Genomic DNA, 18,485 nt, shown 5'->3' on the forward strand with positions numbered 1-18,485 from the left:
CGAGCTGCTGGGATTACTTCTATCTTGCCCATTTTATGACCTGATTTCTCCATCAGGGACCCATCAGTCACTCTCTGCCACCTTTGGCGTTTTCCTCCAAGAGGAATTAAACTTTCTGTATCTGCACCTCCCCATCTCTGCCTCTATTTCCCTCTTTAAAGAGAGCTTCAGATAATACCTCTACCAGCCGGAAAAACAGGTAGTACTTGCAGTACTAAATGGAATATTAAATGTGAGTACTAACTGGAACCAAAGGTGGGGAACACCTGAGTTATCTTGTGAAGCAAGGTAGCCTCTGAGGACATGCCAGAAAAGAGGGACAGCAATTCTTTCAGCCAAACACACTTTATTTGTTTTCTCTGTCAGTAGAGAGGAGCTTACATGCATTCATGGAGTTGCGAATGATCATCCAGTAGCCTGCAGTAAGAACCAGGGAAGGGGGCTCAGGGCTGACTCTGGGCCAGGATCTGTGAATGGGACAGGGCTTCTGCCAACATTTACCCAGTCCCCCACAAAGAAGGCTGCAGAGAGAGAGAGCTGGGAAAATGGAAAGTTAAATGAAATTGTTAGTAATGAGGGAACATTTTTTTTTTTTTTTGGTACTGGGAATTGAACCCAGAGGCACTTAAATACTGAGCCACATCCCCAGCCCTTTTATATATTTTATTTAAAGACAAGGTCTCACTGAGTTGTTTAGGGGCTCACTAAGTTGCTGAGGCTAGCTCCGAACTTCAGATCCTCCTGCCTCAGCCTCCCAAGCCACTGTGATTACAGAATGAGGGACAATTTATATGCAGAGAAAGGAGGGATTTGAAGGCAGAAATATCTGTGTGGGGGAAGGGAAGAATTGGCCGGGAGTGAATCACAGAAATAAATATCCTGACAGGCAGGCTGGGTGTAAGGGGCTGAATAGCCATGATGTTTCAAAGGACAATGAAGCAGAAAAATCCTAGAACTGGGCGGCAGGTAGAGATGGCAGGAAGGAACGAGCCAAAGACAATTCTGCAGGATGTTGTGAGTTCACCGTGAGACTGAAGAACAATTCTCTTGTAGGGTCCAAAACTTGTCCAGGGAACAAGGAATTGCAGGGTGCCTAGGGAGAGGCAGACGTAAGGGATCCTCCCGAGCTGTCAGATTCCTCTCTGATTCAGGCCAGAATACAGGTCCTGCTGGCCTTTCCGGATGGGCTGGGGGTAGAACAGAGAGAGGTGGCTAGATGGGTGGAGGAAGTAGCTCATGGGGGAGAATGGCTCTGGAGATCTAGCTGTAGTGCAGTAGAAAGATGCTGTGCTTCGAGTCAGGAGGCACCTGGGAATTCCAAGTTGGTCCTTACAGGTAGTAGACTTGCATGGATTCTGTACTTCTGTGAGCCTCAACTTTCCTATTTTAAAAATGGGAGTCTAAAGACTCACCTCTCAGGGGTGTGTGTGTGTGTGTGTGTGTGTGTGTGTGTGTGTGAGAGAGAGAGAGAGAGAGAGAGAGAAATACTGGGTTTTGAACCTAGGCCCTTTCTTATGCTAGGCAAGTGCTCAGGGCTTTTGTCAGGATTAAATGAAGTCACTCATGGGAAAGTAAATATCACATGCTTGGCTGGTGCTCAATAAATATTTGTAGAATGAGTCCAAGTGTGACAATAAAAATATGTGATAACTATTAGTGCACACCCACCAACCAATGAGAACAATTCTGGTGGTCCTCCCCTATGCCAGGCATTAGCTGCTTAGTCACCAGGTCAAGAGGCAGAGGGATGGGCTGTGATGTCTGAGAGTGTATGTGTGGGTGCGATGGCAGGAGGCTTGGGGCTACTTACCAATGAAACCATTATCATATTTCAATAACTGATTGACTACATTAGTATATGCTAGTGCAACATCAGTCCTGAATTTATCATATTAGACCTCACATACGTGATGTTCCACGGCTATATCCCAGCCAATGAATGAACCAGAGAGAGAGGTATATTCCCACCTTCATGGATGTGGAAGCCACACAACCTCTTAGTCTGTTCTGCCATGAAAGAGGCAGAAGTGGTCCCATGGTGAGTTGTCCTAGGAACCCTGAATGAGGGCCTTCAAAGTATCTGGCAGGTGAGAGAGGGACAGTCCTACCTGTTCCCTCCCCCTAGAAGGGCATGCTCTTCCTCCCCACCTCTCCCTGTCCACTCCATCCCTGTTACCTCATAGTCCGGGTTGGGAACAGGTGGTGGCCTCTCCTTCTTTTGTCCTACAGAGGAGGGAAGGGAGAAGTATTCATTTCCAGGGGGAACCCCAATGTTGCAGTGCTGAGTGCCCCAGTGAGACCCAGCTCAAGGTTGACAGTCCCCTTTGTCTCTCCTCCACAATCTCCCATTTTCTATCCAGTGCCCTTTTCATTTTCTTTCTTCAATCCCATCCCTAAGGACCCCCACTCTGTTCTTATCATTTTGTGACTTTCCTTAGCCCAAGTCCTCCCATCATTTCTTTCCATGGGGGAACAGAAAGGAAAAGGCAGGAACACCCCAAAGTCTCTCTTCTCACAGCCTGGGGGTGGGATCTGATTACTGCAGAGCACTGATAAGCATTTGAGGAAGCCCTTCATTTTCCTAAGTGTGGTCACACTTTTCTAGGGTGGGAAGGAGAGGAGTGGTCTTGGAGAAGGAGACTTTGGTAGAACAGTAAATGTTCTAAGGAAGCAGTTTCAACTTTCCTGGGGACTTGCCCACCCTGTCCCAGGCTGGACGCCACCTTGATGGGAATGTTCTCTGACACAGCTCTTACCCCTGGGCCTGCCACCAGCGCCTGCTCCACGTGTCACAGGTTTGGACTTGGCCTTTCTATTCTTGCTCCAGTAATAAACCAGCATCAGCAAGCCCAGAGTGACAATGATGTCGACTACGATGACTGTGGCCACAGCCGTCAGATCCACCTCTACGCAGTTCTCACACACTACAGGGACCAGGGGCAGAGAGAAGAGAAATGACAGAGAAGATATCAGGGCACTGGAGAAGGGGGAGGAACAGATGAAGGCGATTTTCCCCTCAATACTCACACACTTGCCACAGGCCCTTCCCTTCAATATGTTTATAACAACGATAACAATTAGCAAGCTATAGTCCAACGGTCTTGGGTTCAAGTCCTAGCTTCATTACTCACTAGTTATGGGAATTGTGCAATGTATTTTTGACTCACAAAATCTCTGTTTCTTCATCTACGAAATGGTAATAAAGTAGTACTTAACTCATATGGCTTTTGAGAAGAATACATGGAAAAAAAATCCCTGGCAAGTTCAGTGCTTGAAATTTTATAAGCACTCGATAAATGTTAGCTCTCCTTGTGATTTCATTATTATACTCTAGTTTAGACGGTTTAAAAACAGTGGCTTATGGCTTCCTTTGCAAGTCCCTCTAAAGAATGTATCTCTGGATAAAGCATCAGATAAACTCATATTGTAATTCTGGGTGTGACATAATCCAAATGACCCAAGCCTGTCCCTTGGGAAGCTGCTATTTTAGAACAAGAGCTGACTGAGATTATCCAAACAGCCCCAAATTGTTTTTTAATCTGTTCTAGAAAATACTGATGCTGTGTGGCCTTGGACACTCCCAGGGTTGAGTATACAAGGAAGCCCTGGGACATCAGAGGACTGTGAGTTGGGTTGGAGAAGTCATGGAGAATGTTACCTCTAGCTCTCAGGTACAGAAAATGGATATTCTCTTTTTGTCTTGGGGTTGTGTAGCAGGCGTAATAACCACTGTTATCCATTTCTGAAAAATTCTTCAGTAACAGTTGTTCGTCATTTTCGCCTTCTAGTTTTTTGTCATTTCTTTCCCAATTTATTGTGCCCTGCAGAGCTTTTGGAGGGCATGTCAGCATCACATCAGTTCCTGAGATGGAGACTTTGTATTCTGAGGAATGAGAGAAAAGAGAAAGGAAATTGGAGGGAGAAACCAGAAAAATTCTCCAAAGGTCAAACTAATGACAAAAGAATCAATAAAATTCATATCCTGGTTTTACCCGCTACTGGCTAGAGAGTGTGTGAGGAAGGGACCACCCTCTGAAAGCTGGCTTCAGTTATAGGCAAGAACATTGGAACTTGGGGAGGGAAGGATGGAAGTAAAGAAAACCCCACGAAGGTCCCTATTTGAAACTTTTCTAAAATGGGATTTTGGCACATAATGTTGAGGGGCCCTCAGTTCTTTTGTTTTTTGGTTGTATACATAATATATTCATACAATTTGTGTCTTAATACATGTATTTTGGATAGTAATGATCATCACATTCCACCATCATTAATTACCCCATGTCCCCTCCCTTCCCCTCCCACCCCTCTGCCCTTTCTAGAGTTCGTCTATTCCTCCCATGCTCGGGCTCCCTATCCCACTATGAATCAGCCTCCTTATATCAAAGAAAACATCCAGCGTTTGGTTTTTTTGGGGGCCCTCAGTTTTTGAGGCTAATCTTTCTCGATTACTTTCTTTACAATCCACCAAATTGCATCTTCAGATAAAGCATAATTAAAGGACCATAAACTCACGTATCTGTGTTAGGTCATCTGCAAATAGAAAAAAAAGAAAGATTAGAAAGAAAAAGTCCTGGTTTAAGTTTAATTTTTTTTTTTTGTACTGGCAATTGAACCCAGGGGTGTTCTCAGTGAGCCACACTCCCAGTCCTTTTTATTTTTTACTCTGAGACAGGGTCTCCCTAAGTTGTTAAGGCTGGTTTTGAATTTGTGATCCTCCTGCCTCAGTCTCCTGAATTACAGGCGTGTTCCACCATGCCCAGCTTAAGTTTAAATTTGAGGTAAAATTTTTCTAATGGGTCTAAACACTTTCCCTATCAGTCCCCAGAGAGGGGAGCCCCAGTCTTGAAAATGATGTGTGCACTTAGCCTCTGAGATACACTTATTGACATGACTCACGTACAGCAAATTGCAAGCGTGGCAGCATGTGCTCCTAGGCCCAGGACTGCAACTCAGAAAGTCTAAAAACTTCAGGTTTATCTTCTTGCATTAGCTAGATTATCTTTCAGATAAATATCAAAGGATCTTCTCAGAGATAAAAAAAAAATCTTTCACATATTTGGGTCACTGATTCTTGGCCTTACCTATGTCTCTTTATTTAGGAATTCACCGCCCCCCCCCCTTTTTTTTTGCAGTACTGAGGATGGAACCCAGGGCCTTGCTCATGCTAGTCAAGTGCTCTATCATTGAGCTGCAGCCCCGACCCCAGAAATTTTTTTCCTTTTTTTTGTACTGGGAATTAAACCTAGGGCGCTTAACCATGGAGCCACATCCCCAGCCCTTTTTTATATTTTACTTAGAGATAGGGTCTTGTTGAGTCACTTAGGATCTTGCTAAGTTACTGAAGCTGGCTTTGAACTCATGATCTTCCTGTCTCAGCCTCCAGAGCCACTGGGATTATAAGGATGTGCCTCTGTGCCCAGCCAGAAATTCTTTCTTATAACTAACAAAGTCTTTTGTAATAGAAATCAAATACCTTTCTTTTTATTCCATGTACTTTTCTCTGTTATTGCCTTTAAATGATGTGAATCACTCTACACATTTTAAGGAAATTATTCTCCCAATAAAAAGTGGCTTTATATTATCTCAGAGACACTGTGGTAATGGATAAAGAGCACTGGACTCTGAGACATAAATCTTGTGTCTGTATCTCAGATCTGCCCTACTCTATGTGTGCAATAGAAGTCATTTAACATCTCTGAACCTCAGTTTCTTCATCAGGGAAATTTCCATTTGTAAGAATTAAATGGATTCTGGGGTCTGAGGTTGTAGCTCAGTGGTAGAGCGCTTGCCTGGCACATATAAGGCACTGGGTTTGATCCTCAGCACCACATAAAAATAAACAAATAAAATGAATGTATTGTGTCCATCTACAACTAAAAAAATTTTTTTAAAACTTAAAAAAAAAGAAAAATGTTAGTTTCTTTTCTCCTTTCTTTCTTGGGGTCCTGATACCATAGAGAACAGAATTGAGCTTTGACTCTGCCACCCAGATAGTCATTTGGCTGTGACTGTACACAACATAAACAAATCCTTCTCCATCTGGTGATAAATTGGAAGTTGAATATAATGACAATAGATGGTATTATTTTGATTTAAAAATTTTTCAGCACTTATTTTTTTAGAAATATTATGTGAATCAGAAATCGCAAATAAGTTAAAAGTAAATAGACAGTATGCTTGGCTTGGTAGGTTTGTTTGAAAAACAAATGTAAAAAAAATTGCTTACAACCCTTACTCGCACAAATTCAGTAGCAGAGCTTAGATTTACATGTGCTCATACAAGGGCTTAGATGTGTCTATGTCTACAAATAGGTATGTTCACAAAGATTGTAAACACATGCATGGTATTTCATAATGGTTAAGAAAATGAACTTCAGTATCTTATAAATTTACACTTATGCCTTATGATTGGGTTATCTATCCATTTTGTAAGTCTTTGTTTTCTTATCTGTAGAGAAGGAATGTTAGAAGAAGTGAATGAGGAAATCTGGGTAAGATATTTAGGGCAATATCTAGAACACACATATCTAATACACTTTAATGCTTATTATCTAGATTCAGTGTGCTTTCTATATAATAATAGCTGAAATTCACATACTGCCTTCTATAGGTCAGGTAATGTCTAAGAATTCAAAAGAATTACTCTTTCAACACTTATAATAACATAAAATGGGTATCATTATTATTTCCATTTTATACATGATGATGTACAAAGAGAAGTTAACTGTTCAGACATATAGTAACTAGGGAGTTGGACCAGGATTCAAACATGGCCATCCAGCTTCAGAGTTAGACCTTTAACCTCATACTGTATGCCCTTCTCTCTTCTGCCTAAAGTCTCTCTCTTCTTCAAAATACCAGTTCATCCTTTAAAACTCAGCTCAAGAATTGCCACCCCCAGGGAGCCTTCTTCAATTACATTCTGCAGAGTTGACCATTCCTCTCTTTATACTTCATTTTACTCTGTATCTACCCATATCATGGCATACAACACACTTTAATATCATTTTTTTGGTCTTTCATACAAGACAGGTGGATCCCCGAGAAGGAATTAGCAAAGCATTTATATTTTTGTTCATTTACTCATTCAAAAAATATTCACTGAGCACCTTCTGTGGACTAGACATTGGACCAGGTAAACAAACTCATGGATAAATTTTTGTACAAAAATCCATGGATGCTCCAACCCACGCCCAGATGTGTGTTTTTCTGTAGCAGTAAGTTCAGGGACGGATATATACATGCATAGCTATTATAGTCCAGCATGACAGCTAGCAACAAAGTCAGGCATATCTCATACAGATCCCATTGAAAGGTGATTGTATTTTTCCTGCTACTGGTTCTGGTTCTCGCTATTTACTACTGAGAGTGTTCTCTATGACCATGTTGTTTCACATTTGAAAAGAGGTTGTACAGAAGGAAAATGCCCTTACCATTTTCTTCATCATCTGAAAAAGAAATGATAAAAAACCATGAGTGACATTCCTATCAGCAACTAAGATAAGCCCTGACCTCAAGGGTTAGGACTCTTCCCTCAATTGCCAGAAAGCAAAGGATCTTCAAGTCTCTCAGCTATGTATCACAAGCTGTCTTGGATCTTACTTCTACCTTAAATACCTAATGGCCATTTGTAAAAATAACTGCCAAGGACACCACAAGTCAGGCAGCCCAGTGGAAAGTAGACTGGCACAATTTCTGCTTTTGAACATAGTAGCTGTTCCCTCAGTTTGGAGGAGCTATTGAATAGACTTTTCCAGTATTGGGACACTATGGACTCTATTGCTGTGGTTGAGAAAGTAAGTCCAGGCCCGGTACACTTGTATGCATGTGCACACAAAGACACACCTGGCACACACATTCAGAGTATTCAGATGTGATTCTGAATGTGCAGCAAAATGCTGCCCTGAGGTTGATCCAGGCAACCATGAGCATGCATTCTGGCCAGCCACACATTCTTTACAAAATTGCACATCAAATAGGAGAGGCTAGCAAAAGAAAACTGTTGGAACTTTCAACTTATTTTAACAGTCTCAATTCTTTTTTGGAATCAAGACTGGCTTCTTACTATAATCTCTGATTCCCTATTCTGGGCTAGCTTCATCAGGAAAAGGCAAAAGAGAATAGTAGAAAACCCTTTCACTGGTCTCTGAGGAAGCTCTGTGGGAGGCCAAGAGGAAGCTCTCCACTCACAAATACAGTTGGTTTCTGAGAATATGATGTTAGATGATTTTGTCATTATATGAATGTCATAGAGTGTCACACAAAACCTTGATGGTATAGCTACTATACATTTTAGGTTATAAAGTGTAGCTTATTGCTTGTAGGCTACAAACCAGTATAGCATGTTACTCTATTGAATACTATAGGCAGCTACAACACAGTGGTATTTGTGTATCTAAACACATCTAAACAGAAAATGTATAGCAAAAATACTAGGTGATAGGGAATTTTCAGAGTCATTACAATCTTATGGGGCCACTATTGTATATACTGTTAGTTGTTGACTGAAACATTGTTTGTCAGCACATGATTGTACTAAGAATCCTGGATTGATTTCATAGTGAAGAGAGCATATCTTACCTTCCTGCCCCCAAGCACCAACTGGAAAGTAAATAGTTAAAAAAAAAGAGTTAGAAAATATTGTGAGTGCATGCAATTCCAAATAATGGAATTATATTAATGACCATCTAAAGTTCTTTCCAGCCACTGTATGATCTCTGTGGCTTCTACACTTTAGAAAAGTGCCTTTTACTGCTGGGGATTGATCCAGTCAATTTGGGAAGAAAGAGAAAGGAACCGTCCAGCATTAAACATGACAACACAATATTCAACAAACAGAAGTTAGAATAAGTTGGGGCTGCTTTTTGTCTGACAAGAGAAATAGCAAAAGAATTTTGCAACTAAGCCTCCATTTTGAAACTGGTCTCTGACTGTGGAAAAAAAAATGAGCTTTTGTTTGGCTACAAACGTTGGGATTCTTGTTCCATTTCTGGCTTCTGCTTGTTGGATGGCTCAGTTTTTCCATTTGTTTTCTGCTAGAGACAAGTGGAAATATTTGAAACCCCAGTCACTCATAACCTAGAGCCTATGCGTTAAAGAGCCTGATCACATTTCCTCTGGACTCTCCCAAATCCCGTCACTTAAGCATGACTTAGATTCATTACAGTGACCAGTTTCCCTGGCACTGCCTGAGAGTTTTCTGTTCACCAATAGCCTCTATGTTGGGTGAGATACTCTTTAATCCCCAGAGAATAACAGGTACTTAGTTAGATAGGTTGCCTTTGCTAAAAAGTACTGACTTTTCACTTGGGCCTACAGATGCCCTATGGGTAACTAAAAGTTACCTTCATTTAGTATCCAGTATTTTTTTGTTTGTTTGTTTGTTTTTTGGTACTAGGGACTAAACTCAGGGGCACTCGACCACTTAGCTACATCCCTAACCCTATTTTGTATTTTATTTAGGGTCTCACTGAATTGCTTAGTGTCTTGTTTTGCTGAGGCTGACTTTGAACTTGTGATCCTCCTACCTCAGCCTCGTGAGCTGCTAGGATTACAGGCATGTGCCACTGTGCCCAGCTCCAGTTTTATTTATTAACTTAAACTTTTGTGTTAGAATCCTGCTCAATTTTGCACATAGGTATGTTAATCATTTAAGGAGTGTTCATCTCAAGCTGGCATTCTGTCCCCTTCAAGACTGAAGACACCAAAATAAAGGTAAGTAAGGTATTTTTAAGATTTTCAGGGACATTCAACTGCTGGCTTTTAAAAAGCTCCTGTTCCAGACCCCCTGGAGCAATGCGTAGAAGTCTCCAGTCATTCTCCTAGACATTCCAGGAATAGTGAAAAATTGAAGGCAGATAATTTCCTGATGAGACCATCCCCCTACCCTGAAGCAAGAGCAATCATCTCCTGGGAGCTGAATTGTCCCCACCAGGATCCAGGTCTGATAAACATCCTGTGAAGCAAAGGGAGATTGTCTCTTCAAGAGACAAGGACTTCCCTGGAGCCACCTTGTAGAACCAGAACTGAGATAATAATCAACCAGGACACAGTTTAACCAAGATTATTTAATTCTGCATACTACTTGTCCACTGCCTCAGTTTTTCTTCTGTTTAAACCTAACACATCAGTATCCCAAAGACAGGACTGGGAAGCTTGATCTCATTTGCCTTCCCAATATGGCCATCTTGATTACAGTTCCTTTTCTGCTTTTCGTCATTACTTTTTCCATTTGGTTTTTGGGGCAGGTGGCCAGATCTGATTTGTTGGGACCCCCAGAGTTGGGCCTATGGCCCAGCAGTCCGGTAACAAGAGCATTTTGGGCACATTCTCATAATGCCCACATTCTCAGTCTCCATTCCAGGCCTCTTGAAATAGAAGCTGCAATTTAACAGGGTTCCCAGGTGATTTTTGTGTTCAAGCTTAAGAAAACAACCCAAGATGAAGCAGGAAGTGAAGACACCATGGCTGTGGCTCTGAGTTAGGAGCCCCAGCTGAGACAGTATTTCCTAGGCTTTTGAAATAAAACTATCAGGAGCCATTTTGCCTCATGCAATGCGGCCATTCTGAGCACAGGCCTTGTGGACAGATAGTCCCGATTTCTTGGATCCGCTTCTGCAATTACTAACAGTATGGTTTTAAATGTTATTTAACTTCTTTGAGTATTAATTTCTTCATAAAATAGAGGGTATAACATCTTTCCTCCAAGGTGGAGGTAAGGATTAAATCAGTTAATGCATGTAATGGAGTTTTCTTTGTATAGTACAGACACTCAATAAATGGCAACTTTTTTTGTATTATTTATCTCATGAGATATGCAAATGCTCTTGGTTATTTATCAATTCATGTCCTGCCTTGTTTCAAAAAAGACTAAACTAATTGAAAGCTCTTGGGCATCCAAAAAGGACTGAAAATTGTGAGGTGTTTGTTTCAAAGGTACTAAATTTGTTCTACTATGTGCAGAGTTTAGGTTTAACTGTCTGATTTCCCCAAAACAAAGGCTGGGGCTTAGCTCTTCTAATGTCTTGTGTTAGTTCTTAAGGGCTTAGTAAGAACTGGGGTGGGCTTCTTCTTGGTGGCAGAGAGACCTTTTTGCTCTCAATTGATATGATCTTGTCAACTGCTTCTCCCTGGCTATTCCCTGAATGATGCCCTAGGCACCTGCACATTTCTTTTGTTTGCTTCCGACCTCAATCCCCAACCCTAACCGATAGCACAGTCCCTTACATCTTCTGGTAAATGAGGCTCTTTGGTATGACTGGGCTGCACGAGTAAGTCTCTGAGGCTTCCAGTGGACTGGAGAAACACCACCCTTCTTTATTCCAATCTACTTACCTGATAGGAGGCAGAGTCCCAGAACTCCCCAGAGAGTGCTTGACTGCATCCTTCTCTCACTGGACACTCACTCTACTGAGACGGTGAAGAGTCAGCTTATTACTTCTGAAAAGGAAACCAGAGGATGTCTTCAAAACATCTGCTGGATATAAGGGCCCTAGAGTCATTGTTCTCAATGCCAGGATGAAAAAGGGAGGCACTATATGAGGAGACTCACCATTTTCTGAAGCAAGCACCTGAGGCTGAGAGGGGAGGCGGGCTTCTGAACACCACACAGGAAGTGCAGAGGGGCCTCTGGGTCTGTGGTTCTACGTCACTTGGAAATGTTGGAGGCAGAGGCCTCCACCTGGACTGGCCGAGGAAAGCTGGGCCTCATAGACTTCTCCTAAGGTTGAGCAAGAGGACTTGAGACAAATCCTGAAGGAGCTGTGAGAAACCCTGCCATTTAGTTGCCTGGGCCCTGTGTGGAGTACCTCCACATTCAGGGCGCCTTTCTCAGATATCCGCCCCACCCACCCACCAACTGTTACAGGAAGAGAGAGAAGCACCGAACATTTGCTTTCTTTATGGTGTCCCTGGCATGGAGTTGCAGGATGGAGCCATCCATTATAACAAGAGCTTTCGGCTTGAAAATACATGTTGGTGTGAAATCATGATAAACCCTGTTTCCCTGTGTTACCTTTACAACAATAAAACATAATACTCAATATTAGAAAGAGTAAAGAGTAGCAGCCTCAAAATCTGCTTGTCTAAGTGTGAGTTGTTTACTATGTCCTGGCACTATGCTCAGGGCTTTACTGATACATCTCATTTAATCCTCAAAATGACCCTCCAGCTGGGTGCAGTGGCACACATCTGTAACCCCAGTGATTCGGGAGGCTGAAACAGGAGGATTGCAAGTTTGAGGCTAGCCTGGGAAACTTAGCAAGACCCTCAGGAACTTAGTGAGAACTTGTCTCAAACCAAAAAGGGCTGAGGATGTATTCAGTGATAAAGTGCCCATGCATTCAATCCCTAGCACCAAGAACAAAAACCCTCCAAGGAAGGTATTATTATTATTATTAGGCACTGGAGACTGAACTCAGGGGCACTCAAACACTGAGTCACATCCCCAACCCTATTTTTGTATTTTATTTAGAGACAGGGTCTCACTGAGTTGCTTAGCACCTTACCATTGCTGAGGCTGGCTTTTGAACTTGTGATGCTCCTGCCTCAGCCTCCTGAGTGGCTGGGATTACAGGCATGCGACACCATGCCCAGCAGTAGGTATTATTTTTATATTCCCATTTCAAACTTGAGGGAACCTAGTCTCAAGCAGATCATCTAACTTGTTGCAGGCTAGGACACTAGAAAACATTTTGGCAAAATTCACTTGGTAAATATTTAGTGCCTTCTGTGCTGTTGTTTTGTGCTTGGTGATGGTAAGACAGCAGGAATGAGATCTGTAGTCCTTGTGGATGAAGAAAGTAAGGTGATCAGGAAACAGATCACTTCAGGAGAATGATACTAAGAAAGAGGACACACTGGTGCTGTGGGGGTGAAAGGGGGCACCCAAGAGGGTCTGGGGGTCGAGGTCTCTCTGAGCAGGTGACATATAATCTGAAATTTGAGGATGAACAGGAATGAACCAGGTCGAGAGGAGGACAGGCAAATGTCCAGAGGAAGCGTCATGTCCGAAGCCAGGAGATGAGGCAGAGAAAAGGCGAGTCCAGAACAGGATGGCTTCTCAGGCTGGGAGGACCTTTTAAAGCTGTCCCGGGTTTGGGTGAGGAGCACACCATCCAGTCTTTGGATGGGAGCTGTTTGTTCCCAGAGACGGATGTGAAGGGGGGCGAAGCAGCTGCTTCTCCTGAGTTTGGTACCTGACAAGGCTCACCTGTGAGTTCTCAGGGCACAGTGATCCCAGCATATGGGGGAGGGGGCAGTCCTAAAGGGGAGCCTGGGTGGTGCCACACCATCTCCCCATGATTCACTCCTGCATTGTTCAGAGCCATTTGCTCCTATAATAATTTTACTCCATCCATAAACAGCCCTTCAAGAATCCTGGTTGATCTCTATGCTGGAGAAGCTTATAAAAGCAGTTAGTGGGACAAGCTACAGTTGTACTCCCATAGCTGTTCGGGCGCTGGCGGGGGGGGGGCTCCATCTGATCCTTGTTACCTCTTTTCTTTGTTATCCAATTTGGATGATTCCCAGCCCCCAGCTGGCACCTCCGCTGACCTAAGGGAAGACATGGAGGCGTCTGAGCCCCTGGTCCCCACAGGCTTTCAGGTTCTAGCTGCTGATTGCCCACTTACTGTCAACTTTGTAGACGTGTCCCAGAGAACCCTTGGGTGCTGTCTATTTCCCCTGATCCCTGTGGCCCTGCCTCCTCCTGATGATAAGGAGAGATATACTCTATTGAGAGGGTAAAAAAATTTTTTTCTACAGGTCTCTTAAAGTTATTAGGAATCTTGCTGTTTGCTGTGGTGCAAGTATCTGCCTCTAGAAACCGTGGCCTTTAGAAACTTGAGCCTAGAGTTATGGGATGGGAAGTATAAATGTCCTGAGTGGGTCACCGGGAGTAATGGTGAGCACGGGTGCTTCTACTTCTGACCCTTGATCCTGGACACATGTATTCTACCTGCTGCAGACACACTACCTTACAACAGTCATTAGTTTAAGATGGATAGTTCAGGATAACATATTCTAAAGGATAGTGCCCAATCCTGGAAGGGTGTTATTGAGTTGATACCTTAGTTATGTCTTCAAAAGGCTATTCTACTGATCTATTGGGTTGGCAGCTTCAATGCAGCATGGCACCAGAGGATCCCATGTCATATGTCCACAGACACCTTGTTGTAAGTGGGTCCCCTGTTCTGTTTTGATGTATGCAAGATCCGGTAATGTTGGATCAGGCAGCATGTGAACTCTTGGATTGTAGAGCTAGCTGAGGCACTGCAGGCAAGAAAGTCAAACCCATACCCAGATTATGTCAAATGAATTGATGTGTCCCATCAAATGAATTGAGATTTTTCCAGGTTTTCTTTGGAAAGGATCCATTATAATCCACTTACCAAGAAGCGACTGGTTATTTTCCTCCAGGATGATGCCAAATCAGGGACTCAGCATTGGATACAGTTGTAACAGTGGCAGTAGCTAGGTCAGATTTGGCCAGCCCACAGTGCCATCCTCAGGCATAACCTCCACCACTGCCACCATGGTGACTACATTCTTATTCCCATGGTTCCAGTGTTGAGATGGCTCTGGACAGAGGCTAGTTGACATTAACTTGCCAAGTTATTTTCTTCTACTTCGTGTTGTAGGTATTTTCCATGATAGATGTTTTCTGGTGGATGCTAACATGTGACACAAAGACCTTCACACTTCATAATATGTCTCTGTCCCCAATCTTCTACAGTTATTTGCTCCAGGCTCCTGACTGATAAATTAAGTCATTTACCACAACCCATGAATCTATATATTCTAACATTAGGCTACTTCTCTTTCCAAATAAAGTGGATGACCAGGTGAGATGCTAGATACTCTGACCTTTGGGAGAAATTCCCCTTACTGCTGTCTTCAAGGCCATCCCTGGGTGGGGGCTGCGGGCCTATAGCATTCTGTTTTTGGCTTGCATTCACACACTGAGCTGATCTGTTGGCAAAGCTTGGGCTTTATTCTCTGTTGTCAGCTGGTGCAGCCCACCACAAGGCGGGGCCAAGGGTGAAGCAGTGGTGCAGCACAGGGGTCAGGACCAGCTACTCCAGTGCTACAGCTTCTACCCTCATTCATGCTTGATCTGAGTTGTATTCACTCCATCTTATCACTCCACCCATCTGACCTTATGACTTGATGGATCTGACAGTGCCCGGTTAATAACAGGCAGTTCTGGATTAATGATTAGTCGATGTCCCATAGTCACTCAGCTTCTACCAGTATATGGACCCTGCTAGGTCCTCTGGCAGGGGAGGACACTGTGGGATCACTACTATATTTTATACACATGCCATCATTTGAAGTGGCCTATGGGGATCTGGCCTTTAGTTTTGTTGATGGGTCCTGGTGTAAGAATTGACTCAGTTCTGGACACTCAAAAGGAAATTGTGACTTCCCATTGGGGAAACTCACCTCAGCCATCTGTTTGTCCATTCTTGGATTCTTTTGGGAATGTCATTATACTAAAAAATTACTTGTTGTTTATCTGAAATTAAACATATATTTAACAATATTAAATACTCAAATATTTTATACAAATTAAATACATATATATGTTTGTTTATTTTTGTTTTTCTAGTCCTGGGATTGAATCTATGGCCTCAGGCATACTAGGCAAGTGCCCTACCACACACCACCATCCGTGGCCTAAATTTTTATTTGCTAAATCTGACACACTGACTTTAGGATTACCATGGCCCATCAGCTATTTCCATAGATCCTTGTGAATCAGGCCTCCTGGCTGGCAGTTAGACAATTTGGCCATCTTTCTTTGGAAGTTAGTGCTGCCACCTGGCCTCTTCTCCTCGGGACCCTATCATTCCCATTGCAAACTAGGGAACTAGGCCTAGGAGAGCATCTGGCCTACAGAACATGGCCAGTGTTGAGCCTTTTAACAATACTAGTGCCCTCTCACTGGAATGCACTTGGCAAATTCCCTAGTTAACCCCCTGAGGGACAAAGTCAGATAGATGGTGGGTTTTCTGGTCTTATACAGAGGATTCATCCTAGCATGGTCTGTTCTCTGAGCCTCTTTAGTACTTGGTCCACAATTTGCTGTAGCAATTCTGACTCTCTGCTTCATTTAATATGAGCTACCACTTTAACCAAACTTCCCAAGAGCCTAACTAGCAGCTATTAGATCAGCCTCTCAGTCGCATCCTGGTTCATAAAAGTGGCCCACAGTAATAAAGCCTCCTCTACCCAACTTTACATTCTTCCCAACTTGATCTGCGTGCCACTCACAGGCAGAAGCTCCCAGTTCTTGCCACTACATGTCAGCCAGGTCTGGCAAGCTCTGGCACGTTAATCTCTCTCTTCTAACAGGTCTAGCACTTCCTCAGTAGAGTCATCTTGAGATTTAACTCTAGTGACTGATCTGATGGCCAAGAGGGGAGTGAGGGCAGATCATAAGGAGGGCTAATGGTGTCTTACAAATCAGCTACTTATATGAGGCCTCTGAATAAATGAGCTAATTCTGTAGGGCTAAAGGTTCAGGGGAATCAGGAGGATCAAGGATTTTCATCATATTTGACCAGTCTCAGAGTCCTTGTTCTTCCTTATTATGCCTCTGACTTTGGCATAAGCAACTTTTCTAGGCTGAGATTTGAATCTCTCCTCTGAAATTCTACTTTTACAATTAAGACCTGTGTGGGGCTGGATGTGGTGGCACATGGCTGTGATTCCAGCAGCTTGTGAGGCCGAGGCAGGAGGATCAAAAGTTTAAAGTCAATCTGAGCAACTTAGCAAGACCCTGTCTCAAAATGAAAAAAATAGAAAGGGCTGGGGTTTTGGCTCAGTGGTTAAGTACCTCTGGGTTCAATCCCTGGTCAAAACAAACCAACAACAAACCTGTATGGGGGCTCAGTCTGCCTTCTGACTGTAGAAGATGAGGTCTTCTTTACATGCTGCTGAGGAAGGAGGGCCTCAAGCTCTTAAGCAATTTAGTGATTAATTGATCTGAACCTGTTATTTCCTCCTCTTCCTCTCTTTCTTCAACCCCTTCTTCTTCTTCTCTTTCTTGTTCTCCTTTGGCATTTTCAGCCCTTTGCATTTCCATTTAAAGTTAGAAACAGCTTGTCACATTCCAATAATTAAAATAGTTGTCAAGATTTGGTTTTTGGAAATTTTATTCATATTACATTGAATCTGAAAATAGGTTTGGGGGAAATTGACATGTTCATAGTATTGTGTCCTCAGTTCCATGGTCATGGTACCTAGAACCTTCATTTATTTAGAAGTCTTTCATGTCTTTAATGTTTTATAGCTTTCTGTGTAGAGCTTTTAAATCCTTTTTGTTAGAATAAGGCCTAGGCATATTATGTTTTTGATGATATTATAAATGATATTTAAAATTTTTTCATATCCTATTTGATAAAAGTTGTATAGAAATAAATTGAAGTTCTGCATACTGCGAGTAAAGATTTCTGGTTATGGTCAGCCATGGGAAAACATTGCACCAATTTCCCAAGGCAAAAGTAAAGTAGTAGCTATGCTTACTCAAAAGATTGACATAGGTGAGGAATTTTTGTAGCTCAAGTTAGTTTTTGCAAATCTGCTGGCTTGCCTTGTTGGTCTGGGCAGCAGCTAGACGCACATTTGCTTAAGTTTCTGAGGGATCTTTTTCTTTGGCTCCTTCATATACTGGGCCAAAGTAACTGGTTCCACGGCAGGCCACCTATGGCATCGAGGCTGGAAGCTTGGAGACTGGATAAGGCTTATGTGAGTTCTGGTGAGAGCAAGAAAAAAATAGCCTCCAGAGATATCCTTGTGGGTTCCAGTTGTCCTTTCTCTTTCCCAGTTCATGTCCATCTTCTTGGTCTCTTTCTCAGCACCAGTTGCAGAAGAAGCAGCCAAATAGACACTATTTTATCAGTTCCCAATTGTGTAAGGTCAAACCTCTAAAATAAATCCTTTATTCTATATCATCCCTATGGCTTTTCTTCTCTGATTGTTTTAATAAGCTTTTTGGCTGCTGTGACCAAAACAGCTGACTAGAAAATTTTAAAGAAAAAAAGTTTATTTTGGGGCTCATGGGTTCAAAGTTCTCAGTCCATAGATAGCTGCTCCATTGCTCTGAGCTCAAGGTGAGGCAGAACATCATGGCAGGAGAGTATGGCAGAGGGAAGCAGCTCAGAACATCACACCAGGAAGCAGAGACAGAGAGCTCCACTCAATAAGGACCAAATATATACCACAAAGGCATGTCCCCAGGCATCCACCTCCTCCAATCACACCCCCCACCTACAGTTACCATCCAGGGGATCAACGCACTGGTTAAGTTAAGGCTTTCATAACCCCATCATTTTGCCTCTAAATCTTCTTGCATTGTCTGACACATGAGCTTTTGGGGGATACCTCATATCCAAACCACAACAATGATCAAATCTCTCTCTAATATGTTGACCTTAAATATAGCAACTTTGCTAAATTCATCTACTAATTCTCATAGTTTA

The 18,485-nt window shown here is 42.7% G+C and overlaps 1 protein-coding gene across 1 annotated transcript; it reads right to left on the reverse strand.

The window, feature by feature from the left end:
* Nucleotides 1–326: 326 nt before the first annotated feature.
* On the reverse strand, nucleotides 327–11,791 carry LOC107145811 (T-cell surface glycoprotein CD3 epsilon chain). Its single transcript, XM_015489804.2, has 9 exons — nucleotides 11,552–11,791; nucleotides 11,335–11,439; nucleotides 8,581–8,601; nucleotides 7,434–7,448; nucleotides 4,513–4,530; nucleotides 3,659–3,883; nucleotides 2,757–2,924; nucleotides 2,177–2,223; nucleotides 327–1,187 (listed from the first exon to the last, which is right to left on the reverse strand). Exons 2-9 carry the CDS (start codon nucleotides 11,381–11,383, stop codon nucleotides 1,131–1,133), a joined length of 600 nt encoding a protein of 199 aa, XP_015345290.1. The 5' UTR covers nucleotides 11,384–11,439; nucleotides 11,552–11,791; the 3' UTR covers nucleotides 327–1,130.
* Between the last annotated feature and the right edge of the window lie 6,694 nt (nucleotides 11,792–18,485).

Source organism: Marmota marmota, unplaced genomic scaffold (genome assembly GCF_001458135.2).
Source record: "Marmota marmota marmota unplaced genomic scaffold, marMar, whole genome shotgun sequence".
Lineage (NCBI taxonomy): Eukaryota > Metazoa > Chordata > Mammalia > Rodentia > Sciuridae > Marmota > Marmota marmota.

Excerpts from the sequence above, each read along its gene's own strand:
- LOC107145811 (XM_015489804.2), bottom strand. The coding sequence starts at position 11,383 with ATGCAGTCAAGCACTCTCTGGGGAGTTCTGGGACTCTGCCTCCTATCA. Across the intron at positions 8,602-11,334 it reads GGGACTCTGCCTCCTATCAG|TTGGTGCTTGGGGGCAGGAA; the intron begins GTAAGTAGATTG and ends TTTACTTTCCAG. Across the intron at positions 1,188-2,176 it reads TTCCCAACCCGGACTATGAG|CCCATCCGGAAAGGCCAGCA; the intron begins GTAACAGGGATG and ends TTCTACCCCCAG.